This window comes from Taudactylus pleione, unplaced genomic scaffold (genome assembly GCF_031769625.1).
Source record: "Taudactylus pleione unplaced genomic scaffold, aTauple2 ptg000065l, whole genome shotgun sequence".
NCBI classification, from domain to species: Eukaryota; Metazoa; Chordata; class Amphibia; order Anura; family Myobatrachidae; genus Taudactylus; species Taudactylus pleione.
In genome coordinates, this window is record NW_028284467.1 from 4309993 (window position 1) to 4330148 (window position 20156).

At 43.4% G+C, this 20156-nt stretch overlaps 1 protein-coding gene across 2 annotated transcripts in view; it reads left to right on the top strand.

Annotated features, from left to right (window-relative positions):
• Positions 1–20156, top strand: part of MARS1 (methionyl-tRNA synthetase 1) — a 39355-nt gene that overhangs the window by 15120 nt on the left and 4079 nt on the right. Inside the window, exons 12-20 of one of the 2 annotated variants that reach the window (XM_088465896.1) lie at positions 85–255; positions 343–438; positions 7216–7333; positions 14885–15098; positions 15456–15587; positions 15735–15839; positions 16455–16638; positions 18123–18194; positions 19280–19306. In XM_088465896.1, the coding sequence (XP_088322022.1) occupies positions 85–255; positions 343–438; positions 7216–7333; positions 14885–15098; positions 15456–15587; positions 15735–15839; positions 16455–16638; positions 18123–18194; positions 19280–19306 (1119 nt within the window). The remainder of the gene's footprint in view (positions 1–84; positions 256–342; positions 439–7215; positions 7334–14884; positions 15099–15455; positions 15588–15734; positions 15840–16454; positions 16639–18122; positions 18195–19279; positions 19307–20156) is intronic. The other variant, XM_088465897.1, reaches the window with a different exon arrangement.

Genomic DNA, 20156 nt, shown 5'->3' on the forward strand with positions numbered 1-20156 from the left:
TGGTTTGTCTTAAGTTAAAGGTCAAAGTAAGTGCTCTGTTTTATCCACAGGTATATCCATGTATTAATACATTTCCTTTTGCAGCTAGAGGAGCGCTTGGAGAAGTGGTTGGAACAGACCTTTGCATCTGGAGATTGGACAGCAAATGCCCGTTATATAACTCGCTCCTGGATTCGTGATGGTCTGAAACCAAGATGCATCACTAGGGATCTGAAGTGGGGTACACCAGTGCCGCTTGAAGGTTTCACAGACAAGGTCGGTACAGTCATAGTACCTGACTAACACTGCTGTATCCTCATGTACCTCAAACAAGCCATGACCCAATACCTTTTGTTGTCACAGGTATTTTATGTCTGGTTTGATGCTCCAATTGGATATATTTCCATTACAGCCAATTATACTGACCAGTGGGAGAAATGGTGGAAAAATCCTCAACAGGTAACGATATAAATGTTATATTGCTGTATGTTATATATAGAAGATGTATATAACCCATTGAAAGGTATTGTTCTTTTCAGGTGTGTATACTCCTTGAAAAAGGCTTTCCATGTATCTGCATGTGCTGTAGGTATATAGATGTTAGTGTTTGTGCAGGTAATGGCTCCTGTGTGATGCTAAGACTGAGTCCAGGCTGTGTTTTTGCTTTTAAATTAATTTCAGTTCCAGTCTCTCGGGTCAAACCAATATGTGCTCCTAAGTAAACTTACCATTACATGTGCTGGGGGTGGAAAGGTATTCAACTGGCCAGCTCTTGGATACATAGTAACTGGCTATTATCAATCTGTACCAAAGTGTTTAGTCTCTAGTATAGTTCTGTGTAACCTAGACTGCCAGTAGTAGATGTGTGCTGTAACCTTGTTGTACTCTATTCTCACACTTGGTAATGGTTGTTTGCTGTAACCCTGTGCTGTATTGCAGCGCCTAGTATGGCTGTTTAATGTATTCCTGCTCCTAGTAATGGCTGTGTGCTGTAACCCTGTACTGTATTCCTACACATAGTAATGGCTGTGTGCTGTAACCCTCTACTGTATTTATTGCTGCTCCTAGTAATGGCTGTGTGTTATAACCCTGTACTGTATTGCTGCTCCTAGTAATAGCTGTGTGCTGTAACCCTGTACTGTATTGCTGCTCCTAGTAATAGCTGTGTGCTGTAACCCTATACAGTATTTATTGCTGCTCCTAGTAATAGCTGTGTGCTATAACCCTGTACTGTATTTATTGCTGCTCCTAGTAATAGCTGTGTGCTGTAACCCTGTACTGTATTTATTGCTGCTCCTAGTAATAGCTGTGTGCTGTAACCCTGTACTGTATTGCTGCTCCTAGTAATAGATGTGTGCTGTAACCCTGTACTGTATTGCTGCTCCTAGTAATGGCTGTGTGCTATAACCCTTTACTGTATTGCTGCTCCTAGTAATAGCTGTGTGCTATAACCCTGTACTGTATTGCTGCTCCTAGTAATAGCTGTGTGCTGTAACCCTGTACTGTATTGCTGCTCCTAGTAATGGCTGTGTGCTGTAACCCTGTACTGTATTGCTGCTCCTAGTAATGGCTGTGTGCTGTAACCCTGTACTGTATTGCTGCTCCTAGTAATAGCTGTGTGCTATAACCTTGTACTGTATTGCTGCTCCTAGTAATAGCTGTGTGCTATAACCCTGTACTGTATTTATTGCTGCTCCTAGTAATAGCTGTGTGCTGTAACCCTGTACTGTATTTATTGCTGCTCCTAGTAATAGCTGTGTGTTGTAACCCTGTACTGTATTGCTGCTCCTAGTAATAGCTGTGTGCTGTAACCCTGTACTGTATTGCTGCTCCTAGTAATGGCTGTGTGATGTAACCCTGTACTGTATTGCTGCTCCTAGTAATGGCTGTGTGCTATAACCCTGTACTGTATTGCTGCTCCTAGTAATAGCTGTGTGCTATAACCCTGTACTGTATTGCTGCTCCAAGTAATAGCTGTGTGCTATAACCCTGTACTGTATTTATTGCTGCTCCTAGTAATAGCTGTGTGCTGTAACCCTGTACTGTATTTATTGCTGCTCCTAGTAAATAGCTGTGTGCTATAACCCTGTACTGTATTGCTGCTCCTAGTAATAGCTGTGTGCTATAACCCTGTACTGTATTGCTGCTCCTAGTAATAGCTGTGTGCTGTAACCCTGTACTGTATTGCTGCTCCTAGTAATGGCTGTGTGCTGTAACCCTGTACTGTATTGCTGCTCCTAGTAATGGCTGTGTGCTATAACCCTGTACTGTATTGCTGCTCCTAGTAATGGCTGTGTGCTGTAACCCTGTACTGTATTTATTGCTGCTCCTAGGAAATGGCTGTGTGCTGTAACCCTGTACTGTATTGCTGCTCCTAGTAATAGCTGTGTGTTGTAACCCTGTACTGTATTGCTGCTCCTAGTAATAGCTGTGTGCTGTAACCCTGTACTGTATTGCTGCTCCTAGTAATGGCTGTGTGCTGTAACCCTGTACTGTATTGCTGCTCCTAGTAATAGCTGTGTGCTGTAACCCTGTACTGTATTGCTGCTCCAAGTAATAGCTGTGTGCTGTAACCCTGTACTGTATTTATTGCTGCTCCTAGTAAATGGCTGTGTGCTGTAACCCTGTACTGTATTGCTGCTCCTAGTAATAGCTGTGTGCTATAACCCTGTACTGTATTTATTGCTGCTCCTAGTAATAGCTGTGTGCTGTAACCCTGTACTGTATTTATTGCTGCTCCTAGTAATGGCTGTGTGCTGTAACCCTGTACTGTATTGCTGCTCCTAGTAATAGCTGTGTGCTGTAACCCTGTACTGTATTGCTGCTCCTAGTAATGGCTGTGTGCTGTAACCCTGTACTGTATTTATTGCTGCTCCTAGTAAATGGCTGTGTGCTGTAACCCTGTACTGTATTGCTGCTCCTAGTAATGGCTGTGTGCTGTAACCCTGTACTGTATTGCTGATCCTAGTAATAGCTGTGTGCTGTAACCCTGTACTGTATTGCTGCTCCTAGTAATAGCTGTGTGCTGTAACCCTGTACTGTATTTATTGCTGCTCCTAGTAATGGCTGTGTGCTGTAACCCTGTACTGTATTGCTGCTCCTAGTAATGGATGTGTGCTGTAACCCTGTACTGTATTGCTGCTCCTAGTAATGGCTGTGTGCTATAACCCTGTACTGTATTGCTGCTCCTAGTAATGGCTGTGTGCTATAACCCTGTACTGTATTGCTGCTCCTAGTAATAGCTGTGTGCTATAACCCTGTACTGTATTGCTGCTCCTAGTAATAGCTGTGTGCTGTAACCCTGTACTGTATTGCTGCTCCTAGTAATGGCTGTGTGCTATAACCCTGTACTGTATTGCTGCTCCTAGTAATGGCTGTGTGCTGTAACCCTGTACTGTATTGCTGCTCCTAGTAATAGCTGTGTGCTGTAACCCTGTACTGTATTGCTGCTCCTAGTAATGGCTGTGTGCTGTAACCCTGTACTGTATTTATTGCTGCTCCTAGTAAATGGCTGTGTGCTGTAACCCTGTACTGTATTGCTGCTCCTAGTAATAGCTGTGTGCTATAACCCTGTACTGTATTTATTGCTGCTCCTAGTAATAGCTGTGTGCTATAACCCTGTACTGTATTTATTGCTGCTCCTAGTAATAGCTGTGTGCTGTAACCCTGTACTGTATTGCTGCTCCTAGTAATAGCTGTGTGCTATAACCCTGTACTGTATTTATTGCTGCTCCTAGTAAATGGCTGTGTGCTGTAACCCTGTACTGTATTGCTGCTCCTAGTAATAGCTGTGTGCTATAACCCTGTACTGTATTTATTGCTGCTCCTAGTAATAGCTGTGTGCTATAACCCTGTACTGTATTTATTGCTGCTCCTAGTAAATGGCTGTGTGCTGTAACCCTGTACTGTATTGCTGTTCCTAGTAATAGCTGTGTGCTATAACCCTGTACTGTATTTATTGCTGCTCCTAGTAATAGCTGTGTGCTATAACCCTGTACTGTATTTATTGCTGCTCCTAGTAATGGCTGTGTGCTGTAACCCTGTACTGTATTTATTGCTGCTCCTAGTAATGGCTGTGTGCTGTAACCCTGTACTGTATTGCTGCTCCTAGTAATAGCTGTGTGCTGTAACCCTGTACTGTATTGCTGCTCCTAGTAATGGCTGTGTGCTGTAACCCTGTACTGTATTTATTGCTGCTCCTAGTAAATGGCTGTGTGCTGTAACCCTGTACTGTATTGCTGCTCCTAGTAATAGCTGTGTGCTATAACCCTGTACTGTATTTATTGCTGCTCCTAGTAATAGCTGTGTGCTATAACCCTGTACTGTATTTATTGCTGCTCCTAGTAATAGCTGTGTGCTGTAACCCTGTACTGTATTTATTGCTGCTCCTAGTAATAGCTGTGTGCTGTAACCCTGTACTGTATTTATTGCTGCTCCTAGTAATAGCTGTGTGCTGTAACCCTGTACTGTATTTATTGCTGCTCCTAGTAATAGCTGTGTGCTGTAACCCTGTACTGTATTTATTGCTGCTCCTAGGAAATGGCTGTGTGCTGTAACCCTGTACTGTATTGCTGCTCCTAGTAATAGCTGTGTGTTGTAACCCTGTACTGTATTGCTGCTCCTAGTAATAGCTGTGTGCTGTAACTCTGTACTGTATTGCTGCTCCTAGTAATGGCTGTGTGCTGTAACCCTGTACTGTATTGCTGCTCCTAGTAATAGCTGTGTGCTGTAACCCTGTACTGTATTGCTGCTCCTAGTAAATGGCTGTGTGCTGTAACCCTGTACTGTATTGCTGCTCCTAGTAATGGCTGTGTGCTGTAACCCTGTACTGTATTGCTGCTCCTAGTAATGGCTGTGTGCTGTAACCCTGTACTGTATTTATTGCTGCTCCTAGTAATAGCTGTGTGCTATAACCCTGTACTGTATTTATTGCTGCTCCTAGTAATAGCTGTGTGCTATAACCCTGTACTGTATTTATTGCTGCTCCTAGTAATAGCTGTGTGCTGTAACCCTGTACTGTATTTATTGCTGCTCCTAGTAATAGCTGTGTGCTGTAACCCTGTACTGTATTTATTGCTGCTCCTAGTAATAGCTGTGTGCTGTAACCCTGTACTGTATTTATTGCTGCTCCTAGGAAATGGCTGTGTGCTGTAACCCTGTACTGTATTGCTGCTCCTAGTAATAGCTGTGTGTTGTAACCCTGTACTGTATTGCTGCTCCTAGTAATAGCTGTGTGCTGTAACCCTGTACTGTATTGCTGCTCCTAGTAATGGCTGTGTGCTGTAACCCTGTACTGTATTGCTGCTCCTAGTAATAGCTGTGTGCTGTAACCCTGTACTGTATTGCTGCTCCTAGTAAATGGCTGTGTGCTGTAACCCTGTACTGTATTGCTGCTCCTAGTAATGGCTGTGTGCTGTAACCCTGTACTGTATTGCTGCTCCTAGTAATAGCTGTGTGCTATAACCCTGTACTGTATTTATTGCTGCTCCTAGTAATAGCTGTGTGCTATAACCCTGTACTGTATTTATTGCTGCTCCTAGTAATAGCTGTGTGCTGTAACCCTGTACTGTATTTATTGCTGCTCCTAGTAATAGCTGTGTGCTGTAACCCTGTACTGTATTTATTGCTGCTCCTAGTAATAGCTGTGTGCTGTAACCCTGTACTGTATTTATTGCTGCTCCTAGTAATAGCTGTGTGCTGTAACCCTGTACTGTATTTATTGCTGCTCCTAGTAAATGGCTGTGTGCTGTAACCTTGTACTGTATTGCTGCTCCTAGTAATAGCTGTGTGTTGTAACCCTGTACTGTATTGCTGCTCCTAGTAATGGCTGTGTGCTGTAACCCTGTACTGTATTGCTGCTCCTAGTAATGGCTGTGTGCTGTAACCCTGTACTGTATTGCTGCTCCTAGTAAATGGCTGTGTGCTGTAACCCTGTACTGTATTGCTGCTCCTAGTAATGGCTGTGTGCTGTAACCCTGTACTGTATTGCTGCTCCTAGTAATGGCTGTGTGCTGTAACCCTGTACTGTATTGCTGCTCCTAGTAATGGCTGTGTGCTGTAACCCTGTACTGTATTGCTGCTCCTAGTAATGGCTGTGTGCTATAACCCTGTACTGTATTTATTGCTGCTCCTAGTAATAGCTGTGTGCTGTAACCCTGTACTGTATTTATTGCTGCTCCTAGTAATAGCTGTGTGCTGTAACCCTGTACTGTATTTATTGCTGCTCCTAGTAAATGGCTGTGTGCTGTAACCTTGTACTGTATTGCTGCTCCTAGTAATAGCTGTGTGTTGTAACCCTGTACTGTATTGCTGCTCCTAGTAATGGCTGTGTGCTGTAACCCTGTACTGTATTGCTGCTCCTAGTAAATGGCTGTGTGCTGTAACCCTGTACTGTATTGCTGCTCCTAGTAATGGCTGTGTGCTGTAACCCTGTACTGTATTGCTACTCCTAGTAATAGCTGTGTGCTGTAAGCCTGTACTGTATTTATTGCTGCTCCTAGTAATGGCTGTGTGCTGTAACCCTGTACTGTATTTATTGCTGCTCCTAGTAAATGGCTGTGTGCTGTAACCCTGTACTGTATTGCTGCTCCTAGTAATGGCTGTGTGCTGTAACCCTGTACGGTGCTGCTGCTCCTTATAATGAGTGTATGCTGTCACTCTACACTGTATTGACATGACTTGTTACTTCTCAACATACATAGCAGTCACTAGGACCCATTTGCTTGTATATTACTTTCACAATCATGATGATATTCAAGAAATGAAAATCTATTCTACTTTGAAAACGATACAAGTGACTGATGTCTTAAAAATTTGCATTTAATAGTTGGAGCTGCCATCATGTTTGGTCAGATGGCTACATTGAAATATTAACATTGCTTAGAAGAGTGAAACTGCATTGAACCATGCCAACCAGAAACCTTTAAATACAATATAAAGGAGTAGAAATATTTGTCCACTTTTTACAAAAGTAATCAGATGGCATAATTGTCACAACTCGTGCAGTTCCTCTCTCCTGCTTGGGGTGTCGCTCTCTGATCTGGTACTTCTAGCACACACTGGTCTGTATATCAGAAGTTTGTTGCATCAGCTGAGCTTGCTAGACGCACCAGAGCAGAGAGTGACACCCCAGGCAGGAAAGTGGAACTGCATGGGTTGTGACAGGTGCAGGGTGCTAGAATGAACACTAGATATATTTATTATTACATTTTAATATTTTGCTCTTCCTGTGTTCAGGTCCAGCTTTATAACTTCATGGCAAAGGACAACGTTCCTTTCCATAGTGTCATTTTCCCATCCTGTCTCCTGGGAGCGGAGGAGAACTACACCTTGGTCAACCATCTCATAGCTACAGGTAAACAACCTGGATGTTGTGTTGTGATAAATCCTTTCTGAATTCTTTTCATACTATTATTGTATTAAAAACTCAATAAAATCCATTATGAAATACATCATGTACATGGACGGGTGTGTATGTATATACACAGATATATAGCGATCAATGTTCACAAATGTATTTATTAAAGGCTGGAATGCATTATGCAGTTATCGACCCGATCCTCTGATTATGGGCGGATCACACCGATAATTGCGTCGTTTTTGGGCCCGACTGATCAGCAATCGTCTGACGGTCCTGCATGAGAAATCTTCCAACATTCCTGACCCGATCATTGGTCGGCCGCATTTGGCAGTGTCCAATAACTACAGTGTATGGCCACAATATCTGCTGGGTCTGACATATCTGACAGTGTATGCCCAGCTAATGTAGATGAGTACAAGTTAAGCTGTAGTCAGCAATTTTAGGCCTGGAAATGACCCCTTGGTAGGATGTGCATAACAATTGTACTTATATACAGTAATGTGTCTTAATTTCTGAATTTACTATTATCATCCCTGATATAGCAGCAAATAATCTGTACGGAATGAGGATGTTAGGGAAGTATCCTCTATAGCAGGGGTGGGGACCTCAGGCCCGCGGGCCGTATAAGGCCCGCGGAATCATTTGGTCTGGCCCTCTGAGCTTTTTTTCTGCTAGCCTCATCTGACTAGCAGGGTGCCTAGAATGGCACCCTGCAGCCAGAATCTATGCAGTAGTGCCACCTGGAGCATCCTTGGGACGCTTCAGACTGTCACACCGCTACACTTACAGCTCCCCGGTGCATCCTCAGGATGCTTCGGGCATTGCTGTAATCACAGGTGATTGTGGCCCCGCCCTTTGTGACGTCACATGGAGGGGGGCCGTGGTTTGCACCAGGCCCGCGAATAATATTATATATATATCAAAATGGCACTCGTCAGAAAAAAATGTTCCCCACCCCTGGTCTATAGACACCACATACAGACAAATGCTTCTGTCACATCCTTTAGCTGCGCCCTAAATATTCTATACTAGGTCTTCATAATTTGCCCATCTTTGTCTTGCACTCTGGCGTTATGCTCTCCTTCTGACTACTGACGTCTTACCAACTACAGATATGTCCTCATACATCCAGCCTCCTTGACTACTGACGTCTTACCAGCTACAGATATGTCCTCATACATCCAGCCTCCTTGACTACTGACGTCTTACCAGCTACAGATATGTCCTCATACATCCAGCCTCCTTGACTACTGACGTCTTACCAGCTACAGTTGTGTCCTCATACATCCAGCCTCCTTGACTACTGACGTCTTACCAGCTACAGATATGCCCTCATACATCCAGCCTCCTTGACTACTGATGTCTTACCAGCTACAGATGTGTCCTCATACATCTAGCCTCCTTGACTACTGACGTCTTACCAGCTACAGATGTGTCCTCATACATCTAGCCTCCTTGCGCGCTAAACAGCCCTTCTAATTGTGTTATGCCGTGGTGGGACTCTGTAGCGCTGAGCGTCTTTTTGCGTGACCTTTTTACCTTTCAATGTGTCTTATTCACACAGTGATGTGAATAGTTAGCACAAGCAGCTTCTGCTGATTAAAATTGTATGCAGCATGCCTATGTTCTCCGTGCGTCTGCGGGTGTATCTGCATGCGAAACGCTAGTTTACAGTGTAACAGGGGGGTTAGGGTTAGGCACTTGGGGGGGAGGTTAGGGTTAGGCACCCCTAAAGGAGGGTTAGGGTAGGGAATTAGGTTAGCGATACTTACCAGAAAGAGCGATCGGGATCTTCACCCCTGCCAGGCTGACTCTGTCGGGATTAGAACTGGCTCGCGGGAAATCATACTGATTCCCATTGTAAAGGGGGAGGAAATATTTTAGCCCTTTTTGCCCCCTCAGGCTGGGTACACTCTGGACGATGTGTACCAGGACTATATGAACTTGATATGTGTGTTTAGTGCAGAAATGAGACCACTTGCTGTGACTTGCAGGTGCAGAGCCACGCCCCCTAACTTCTAGTTTTGGATGCGAGGCTGCGCCGTGCGCAAAGGTAGCTCTACTTTAGGTAAAGAAGTTGGAAGGTATGCTAACAGCCAGATAATGTCTGATCCCAGAAGATAAACAAATTATCCCCGCAAGGTCACGAGGCGCTCGTAATGATATCGGATACATGCACAATGCTGTTTTGAAATTGATTAGTCAACACACACACAGTGGGAGAAATCACAGTATCAAAATACAAGGTGAACACTGGAATACTTCTCAGTGATCGCACCGAGCAAAAAAATTTGTGGGTCCCAGGGCCCCCTCACTTTAAAGAAATGGGGTCCTACGCACTGTTTCTGGGTCCCATCACATATTATGGGAGGTGAGGGCAGGCAGCAGTTGCGACAGTACTGGGGGCAGGTAGCAGTTGGGGTAGTGGGGGTTAAGGGCAAGTAGAAGTTTGGAAAGGGCTGGGGGGTAAAGGCAGGGAGAAGTTGGGGTAGTGCTGGGGATAGAGAGGAGTAGAGGTAAGGAGGGCGTATGTGCAAACAGCAGTTGCGACAGTGCTGGGGGACAAGGAGGGTACAAGGGGCAGGCAGTGCTGGGAGTAGGGTGGGGGCAAGAGTAAATGGCAGCTGGTGCAATACTGGGGGGCAAGGAGAGGGTTACTGCATTTCACTGGCATTGGACAGAAGGGTCCCACCACACACTGGCAGCACCCTGGCACTGCACAAACTAGTTTCAGCAAACACTGGCACTGCACAGTAGGATTCCAGTAACACTGGCAGCACCCTGGCACCACACAGAAGGTTCCCAAAACATAATGGCACCACCGTGTCCCTGCACAGAAGGTCCCACCAGAACACTTAGTACTACATAGAAGGATCCCAAAACACAATGGCACAACCCTGGCACTGCACAGAAGGATCCCACCACACACTGGTACTACACTGGCAGCACCCTGTTTCCAAACAGAAGGATCCCACTACACATTGGGAGCACCCTGGCACCACACAGAAAGCTCCCACCACACACACTGACAGCGCAGGGAAGACTTTGAGCTCATAAGCACTGGGCAGTGGTTACTCACCATTCGGTTGCCGCTTCTTGGGGCCCATGATCTCGGCAGACACATATTGGACACAGCTGAGGTCTGAGGATCGGCCCAGGAGGAGATGGAGGGATCCGGATTCACCTAGCCAGTAGCCACTAGCCGCACACAGTGGCTTAGTGCTGCCCACCATATGTGCGCAAGGTGTCGGGTAACAGGAAGCAGGACTCTGAGCTGCATAGATCTTAAGTAGAGAAAGCCCAGCAGGGTCACGTAACCGGTGGGGGAGCAGCTTAGGATGTCATTGGCCTGGCTGCTGCGGCGGTCACATATCTCTTCCTGCAGGACTTAGTCCTTCATCATCTGTAACGCATAAATACGCGCTATAGCGTGTATTTTGCAATCACTGCTTCTGAAAACGTTTAAAGTGGTCTCTCATATGGCTCCCAGGAAGGGGTTGTTAATCAAAAAGTTATATGACATAGTCGCTTTGAGAAATGCAGGGCCTAGTCTGTGTGAAATTGCTCACCTGGAGATGGTGTGCAGTGTACCCTCAAGAGATACGCCATAAACAACTGTGTATGACCTGTGTGACCGCAAAACAGTAGGACAAATGTATTATTGTTCCAAGCGGGACAGTTTCCAAACACTTGTTAGATCCGTGCTGCTCTGATGGAGAGGAGGAAGAAAATCTTGTCAATCGCGACTAACCGGCTTGAAGGCAGCCTGAAAACATTGCTTAGGCCCATAAATAAAAAGAAGAGACTACTGTGGGCAAAAAAGCACAGGAGCTGGACCACTGGTAAGTGGAAGAAGGTTATTTTTCGATGAATCGAAGTTTGAGGTATTTGGGTCCAAGGGGAACAAGTTTATTCGTTGTGTGACAGGAAAGTTCATGCTTCCTGCTTGCATTAAGCCCACAGTCGAGCATGGAGGAGGCTGCTTTATGGTCTGGGGATGTTTTGGAGGTCGTGCAGTTGGGGAGTTCGTAAAAACTGAAGGACTCATGGACTCCAAATACTACCACAGCATCCTGGTGCGCCATGCCATCCCTACTGGCACCCGCCTTATTGGTCCTAGTTTCACACTACAGCAAGATAACGACCCAAAACATACCTCCAGTCTTTGCAAAAAGTATTTTCAATCAAAACAACGACTGAAGAATCCAAATGAACTTTTGGGATCATCTGGACAGGTGTGTTCAAGATGTGCAAGTAACAAGCCAAAATCACCTTTGGAAGTTGCTACGAGACAAGTGGGAGCATTCGGAGCCAAAACTTTAGACAAGTTGACCCACAGAATGCCCGCGTTTGCACTGCTGCGATTGCTGCAGGGTGGATACTTTGAGGATAGAAAATTTTTAATTTTTATTTGCAAACATGTATAGGCGGGTATCCACTACTAGATATTCAAACGAGAGTACAATTACGACATTGCAGTCATGCTCTTGTTTGTATATCTAGTGATGTGCCTAGACTGTACGTTCACTCGTTCAGTCTAGGCAGATCAAGACACAGGCCACTCTGCCGCATTTGCTGCCACCGGACCTCTCTGCAATACACGGGAAACAAACAGTCACAGCCTGATTACGCTGGACACTTACATGTTGTGACTGTTTGTTTCCTTTCCCGTGTATTGCAGAGAGGTCCGGCAGCAGCAAGAGAACAGTAGTTGCTCTCTATTGCTCCCCGTACATGCTGAACCTGACGGGATCGTCAGGTTGACCAGCATGTACGGGCGATGATAGATGGCAAAAACGACCAGCGGGCACGCACATCGCTGGTCGTTTTTGTCATTTACATGCCCGATTTGCGGGCGATTGCATGATAACGACGACGTCATCGTGCAATCGCCTGTCACAATCACCTAGTGGATACCCCCCTTATGAGTACAAAACATGTTTATTTGCCAAAATAAATGTATATTGATCACAAACTAGCTTTTTTTCAATACACCACCCAAATCGGAAAGTTGTGTGTGTGTGTGTGTGTGTGTGTGTGTGTGGCCATGGGCAAAAGTTTTGAGTGACACAAGTATTGGTTTTCACAAAGTTTGCAGCTTCGGTGTTTTTAGACCATTTTGTCAGATGTTACCATGGTGTACTGAAGCAAAATTACAAGCATTTCATAACTGTCAAAGGCTTTTATTGACAATTACATTAAGTTTATGCAAAGAGTCAATATTAGCAGTGTTGATCCTTCTTTTTCAAGACCTCTGCACTTCGCCCTGGCATGCTGTCAATCAACTTCTGGTCCACATACTGACTGATGGCCGCCTATTCTTGCCTAATCAATGCTTGGAGTTTGTCAGAATTTGTGGGTTTTTGTTTGTCCACCCTCCCCTTGAGGATTGAACACAAGTTCTCAATGGGATTAAGGTCTGGGGAGTTTCCTGGCCATGGACCCAAAATTTCGATGTTTTGTTCCCCGAGCCACTTGGTTATCACTTTTGGTTTATGGCAAGGTGCTCCATCATGCTGGAAAAGGCATTGTTCGTCACCAAATTGTTCTTGGATGGTTGGGAGAAGTTGCTCTTGGAGGATGTTTTGGTACCATTCTTTATTCTTGGCTGTGTTCTTAGGCAAAATTGTGAGTGAACCCATTCCCTTGGCTGAGAAGCAACCTGAAACACATGAATGGTCTCAGGATGCTTTACTGGCATGACGCAGGACTGATGGTAGCGCTCACCTTTCCTCCTTCGGTCAAGCGTTTTTCCAGATGCCCCAAACAATATGAAAAGGGATTCATCGGAGAAAATAACTTTACCCCAAGTCCTCACCAGTCCATTCCCTGTACCTTTTGCAGAATATCAGTCTCTCCCTGATGTTTTTCCTGGAGAGAAGTGGCTTCTTTGCTGCCCTTCTTGACACCAGGTCATCCTCCAAAAGTCTTTGTCTCACTGCCTGCTGCCATTCCTGAGCAAGCTCTGCACTGGTGGTGCCCCGATCCCGCAGCTGAATCAACTTTAGTAGACTGTCCTGGCACTTGCTGGATGTTCTTGGGTGCCCTACAGCCTTCTTCACAACTATTGAACCTCTCTCCTTGAAGTTCTTGATGATCCAATAAATGGTTGATGTAGGTGCAATCTTACTAGCAGCAATATCATTGCCTGTGAAGCCCTTTTTGTGCAAAGCAATGATGACTGCACGTGTTTCCTTGCAGGTAACCATGGTTAACAGAGGAAGAACAATGACTTCAAGTTCCACTCTCCTTTTAAAGTTTCCAGTCTGTTATTCTAACTCAATCAGCATGACGGAGTGGTCTCCAACCATGTCCTCGTCAACACTCACCTGTGTTAATGAGAGAATCGCTGACTTGATGTCAGCTGGTCCTTTTGTGGCAGGGCTGAAATGCAGTGAAAAATTTTGTTTTTGGGATTAAGATCATTGTCATGCAATTCTTCTGATCACTCTTCATGACATTCTGGAGTATATGCAAATTGCCATCATAAAAACTGAAGCAGCAGACTTTGTGAAAACCAATACTTGTGTCATTCTCAACTTTTGGAGGTGTGTGTGTGTGTGTATGTATGTGCATATATATATATATATATGTGTGTGTGTGTGTGTATGTGTGTGTGCATGTATATGTGTGTGTGTGTGTGTGTGTGTGTGTATGTATATGTGTGTGTGTGTGTATATATATATATATGTGTGTATATATATATATATATGTATGTGTGTATATATATATGTATGTGTGTATATATATATATATGTATGTGTATATATATATATATATATATATATATATATAAAAAATGAGAAGAATTGGCACTCACCAGGTAGCTGACAAGAAAATTGGTTTTTAATTACCCATCTTGAGGGAGAAAGTGCATAGAGCCATAAAGTGCAATAGTCATAGTCTACGTTTCGGTCCTATGTAGGACCTTCTTCAGGACATCACAGCAGACATGTTTCAGCTTGAAAACCAAAGACAGACTGTCTTTGGTTTTCAAGCTGAAACATGTCTGCTGTGATGTAATTAAAAAACAATTTTCTTGTCAGCTACCTGGTGAGTGCCAATTCTTCTCATTTTTTATATTTCATGGGCTGTTTTGTCCTTAATTGAGCACCCCCAAGTTGATTCTGGTGCTGCAAGTGCGGACACTCTGTATGGTTATATATATATATATATATATATGTATGTGTGTATATATATATATATATACATGTATATGTTTTTTTACAGACTTCTATTTTCTATTAACATATGTTAATTAGTAAAAATACTAGTGATCTGTTTTTTTTGTGTGTTTTTCTCCTCCTGCTGGTGGATCCATTGGTATTTGGCCATATATTTTGTGCTGGTGCAGCATCCCCTAGTGGGCGTTTTTTGAAAGAAGCGTATAGACAACATAATGATGATGGAGTTTCCATATATTGCTCTTTAATAAATGCTAAATGTGCAGTCTCCAGTAATTCTAGGAACACAAAATGTTTTAATTTTTTGGCAAAATATACACTTTTTTGAAATGCAATAAATTCTGAGTACTCTTTTGCACAGAATATTTGAATTATGAAGATGGGAAGTTCTCCAAGAGCCGGGGAGTGGGTGTGTTTGGTGACATGGCGAAAGACACAGGTATCCCCACTGACATCTGGAGATTTTACCTGCTATACCTGCGGCCAGAGGGACAGGACAGTGCATTCAGCTGGAGTGATCTGATGCTAAAGAATAACTCTGAGTTACTTAATAACTTGGGCAACTTTGTTAACAGGTACAAAAGGAAGTGGCAAAACTGAGCTCTCAACTTTGCTAACAGTGTTGCATAGCTGCAAGTGTTTAATTCAGCTTCCAAGGACGCAATATTAATTAAAGATGTCCCCAGACAATGCGTGAACTACATTTCCCAATATCGCCTGATTCTAGACCTTTGTATAACAAATGTGTATGTGTTGTGGTTCCCAAATGCCCCCACGTTTTATTTATTTTATTTTTATTTTGGGTACGTAAGGATGTTCCTTGTGCTGTGTCCATGATCATGTGAAACATGCATTAAATCCCTTTTTATATTGTTCCAAGGCCTAATGGAACAATTAAGGCTCTGCCTAAGCATTTGTACTGTTTATTTCAGAGCTGGCATGTTTGTGCAGAAGTTCTTTAATGGGCTTGTTCCTGAAATGAAGCTGCTTGCCGAGGACAAGAGGCTCCTGGCTCAGGTCACCGCAGAGCTACGGCAATACAACCAGCTGTTGGAGAAAGTCCGGTAAGTCTCTCAGAGGATCAGGGGGACAAGGTCCACCCTTGTATTGTAGGCTTCATATTTTAATATGGCATAGTCAGGAATTAGTACCATAAAGGGAAAGCTATTACACTATATATTCTACAAAGTTTTACACTGTTCCTTTTTCAGCATCCGTGATGCCTTAAGGTGTATTCTGAACATTTCTCGACAAGGAAACCAGTACATCCAAATCAATGAACCATGGAAATGTATTAAAGGAACCCAGCAGGAACAGTAAGTACTATATGATCCGGGGAGAATTAACAGTGGTCTGTATGTTTTCTACTTGCTGCTAGGTGGGTGATTGTACTGTGGAATATTTCTGTCTGATTTGATAGTATATAGGAATGTGTATATTTCCTTACAGTATATACTAAAACTTGGAATATTGCGGGAAACAAGCCTATATAGCAGTGGTAGGCAACTTCTAGCACTCCAGGTGCTGTGGAACTACACATGCCCTGCCACAGTTTTGCAGTTAGGGCAAGTGAAAATTGTGGCAGGACATGCTGGGATGTGTAGTTCCACAGCAGCTGGAGTGCCACAGGTTGCCTACCCCTGCCGTATATAATGGTAGTAGCAACTGCAACAGGGACTAAAAATCATTAGATTCCCTCCTCTAATGAAAAATGATTCCGATAGTAAAAATATGTAATAGTACTTTTATTTGAAAGGGATCTCCAACAACTCACAATGGTAATGGTAGAACTAGAGTAACAAGGAACAAGGTAATGTATCCGACTACATTTTCTCTAATGCAATGTTTTAGGTAGTGGGCATGATTATTGTGAGTTGGCTCTTATTTTTATTGCGATTTATACTCTGTTTAATCATGTGGTTGTATTGCAGGAAACGTGCGGGCACAGTGACTGGTTTGGCTGTAAACATGGCAGCTCTGCTTTCAGTCATGCTGCAGCCTTATATGCCCACCATCAGTGTCGTCATCCAAGAGCAGCTATCTGTGCCGCAGGAAGCCTGTGTTTTGACCAGTGACTTTCGCTGCGTTCTGCACCGTGGCCATCGCATTGGAACTGTGAGTAGCCGGCATGTATAAAGGGCATGCAGTCCATTTGTGTATCATTATACTACTCGCAGACCATGCATTGCTGGCAGAACCAAACCAGGCATCAAAGCTCTGACTCATGAATCTTAGTGATTCCAACAATGCTAAGAACTGATCACTGGTGTAACATGGCAAATAATGATCATTAATGTTAGTGAGTTACCAATTTTGAAAAGCAATAAACAAAAAGTGCCAAGAAACCTTTTTGGAGAAAAGCATTGTAGAAATAAAATTACATTATAATATACTTATTATTAATAATAATAATTATATCAACTGTGTGTAAGATTCTTGGATAGCTGATTTCCAAATTTAAGAGTTGTCTTTTGTGTGTATTATGTTCCGCCCAATTCAGTTTTATAGTAATATCTGGAACATCAACATAATTTGCACCTAGATTATAAGATAAACTAATGAGTGTTAATGAAACTTCAGTTCAGACAGCAGTATAGAATCCCTTTATTTAAATTAGATTACATTCTCTACAATGTGCCACCACAATGTTTGGCTGTGCACATAATGATTGCCTATGGTAAAGTAACATAACTAATTTTCCTGCACACATCTGAAGTACAAGACAAAATTAGCAATGGTACTGGCCATTCCGGAGGCACTACAATGTAATTACTTATGCTGGCCATACACCTTGAGATAACACGGTCAGAAAATTGGTCTATGTGTCTGATATGTACAGTATATCCACTGTCAGATCCAGGCAACAATTATCTCCTCTTTCTGGCATGCTAAAGGATTTCTCATGCCCAACAGAGAGAATTGTTGCTCAGCCATGCACTGTGCAGTTATTGGGCCATTTAGCTGAGGTGTAATCTCTCACTATAGCTTGACTTTGGACACCTGCACTGAAGAAGGATACAATGCTGGTACTGATTGTATGAATAGGAATGGTCAAGCACTCAGAAAGCCAGCTAGAACAGCCACTCTTCCTCTATGGCCAAACCATGTGAATGTAGCCATAAAGTGTCAGATGTTGTTGTGTACTGGTTATGCTGGGCATAAAATATACAATTATCGGGGCGATTCTCCCGATATCCACGGATCACCCCGATAATTGCAGTGTGTGCAGGCGACTGGAGGTGAAATATCGATCGTCCAGCATGTCTGTACGAAGCGATATTCTGTAATGTAAATTAAATGTCAGCCACACCGGGCAGTGTAGGCCCAGTCTTGACCGACAGACAGACATTTCCACTGTTCCTACCCAGGGAAGGAATGGGGAAATGTATCCTCCCAGAAATGTCTGGGGGCAGAGCGCATACACTGTGCGACATCTCGCAGTGTATGCCCGCAATATCTGCAGGGTGTCAGGCTGCCAGATAAAATGTCTATCGGTCTGACAGGCATTTTATCTGGCAGTGTATGCCCAGCTTTAGGTTTACGATAATATTGCTCGGACAGAACCCCTTTAATGAGCAGTGTATTGTGCAATCTTTCAGGTGAGTCCGTTGTTTCAGAAGCTGGAAAATGAGCAGATTGAGTCCTTGAGGAAACGCTTTGGAGGTGGACAGGTAAGAGATCGTGATCTTGTCAGTGATACGTAGGTCTGTGTAAAGAGTAACTGTAATATAGGTCAGTCTATCTAATGTTTCTATTTGACTTAATTTTTATTTTCTGCTCAAGCAATTAAAGATAGTGACAGGTCCAATAGTTCAACACAAGGAACAAACTGTTTTTCTGTTATGTGCCTTTAGCTGATTTGATTTTTTTTTTTTTTTAAATTGTTAAAATCATTGAATCTGTTAAAATAATAATAATAATTACTATCAATTTTTTTCAAATGGTAAGTGTTATGGGGGAATAAAAGTTCCATATAAATACTGAGATGTGCTGTATTTGAAAGCTATTCTTCCTCAGAGGCAAGCAACATGGCCGCTCCTGTACATATTTATAAGTACAAGTGTGCAGTGAAGGCTTGTTTTCTATTATCAAACTGTTTGTGCATTGTAGTGCCCAATGTTCATATAATGCTACGTTATTCCACATTCTAGTGTATTTATTAGAGAGATGGGATTAATGGTGTAATGTGCGAGAACTGGAGAATTTTAAGGAGACCCATTAATATGACAGGTGTAAAAGAGATGCATTACATCTTTGGTATAGAGCAGTATGACAATAGAGTAGATTTCTAGGTGTTGTAGATCAACTTGAATGCCATAGAAAATGTACTTCCCTCCTGTCACACCATACCTTATGCCTCACAAGCTTCGTGTTACTTGCAAAAGAATGAAGTCTTGCATCGGTGATATTCATTTGATTCTGAATTGTGCATGTCCTGCATCAGGGACCTATATATTTAATAATTTACTATAATTGTTATATATGATATTCCTATGGATATTACGTTGTGTTTCCCTTCTTGTAAATATATAAAAGTCCAAGTTACTGGTGTTGGGTTCATACATTCTCGAAATAGCTAACCCAGTATAAATGACAGCAGTAGATGGATCACATTTCCTGGAAGTCTGTATCACAAATAACCTTTGTGAGCACCTTGTGGCGATTTTAATATTCGCTGTAATACTGATAATCTTTCTCCTTCCTATGCTATGCCTCTTACTCTCCATTTTCCCCTATCCTTTTCTCTGTTCACCAGCTGCACAATGACAGCACTGAATCACAGGTAATTCTGTCTATGCAGCTGCAAATGCATGCATGCTTAAAGCACTTCCATTTCCATCTGCTCCACACTTGTATTATGCTTATAAAGAGCAGTCAGGAAAGTATAGTTGGGATCGAATAAGACCATTCCACTTGCAGTACTGAAGTGGGTTCATGTATAAGAATGCAGCAGAGCATACTGTAGCTGAAAGATGTATACATTATAATACTTTTCACTGTCCTAAGTGACTATAGTGTATAAACCCTACACAATATGGTTTTTACTTACATCACTTGGAGGAGAACGTTAGTGTTATGTAGTAAAATGTCCAATTCTTCCTTTTTTTATTATACCACACATAACCGGTTATTCTGACTGCCCCACCAAAAGCTGTGCTTGCCCTCTGTGCCCCACCAAATGCTGTGCTTGCCCTCTGTGCCCCACCAAAAGCTGTGCTTGCCCTCTGTGCCCCACCAAATGCTGTGCTTGTCCTCTGCGCCCCACCAAAAGCTGTGCTTGCCCTCTGTGCCCCACCAAATGCTGTGCTTGCCCTCTGTGCCCCACCAAAAGCTGTGCTTGCCCTCTGTGCCCCACCAAATGCTGTGCTTGCCCTCTGTGCCCCACCAAATGCTGTGCTTGTCCTCTGCGCCCCACCAAATGCTGTGCTTGTCCTCTGCGCCCCACCAAATGCTGTGCTTGTCCTCTGCGCCCCACCAAATGCTGTGCTTGTCCTCTGTGCCCCACCAAAAGCTGTGCTTGTCCTCTGTGCCCCACCAAAAGCTGTGCTTGCCCTCTGTGCCCCACCAAAATCTGTGCTTGTCCTCTGTGCCCCACCAAATGCTGTGCTTGCTATGATTGTGCCACCCAGCTT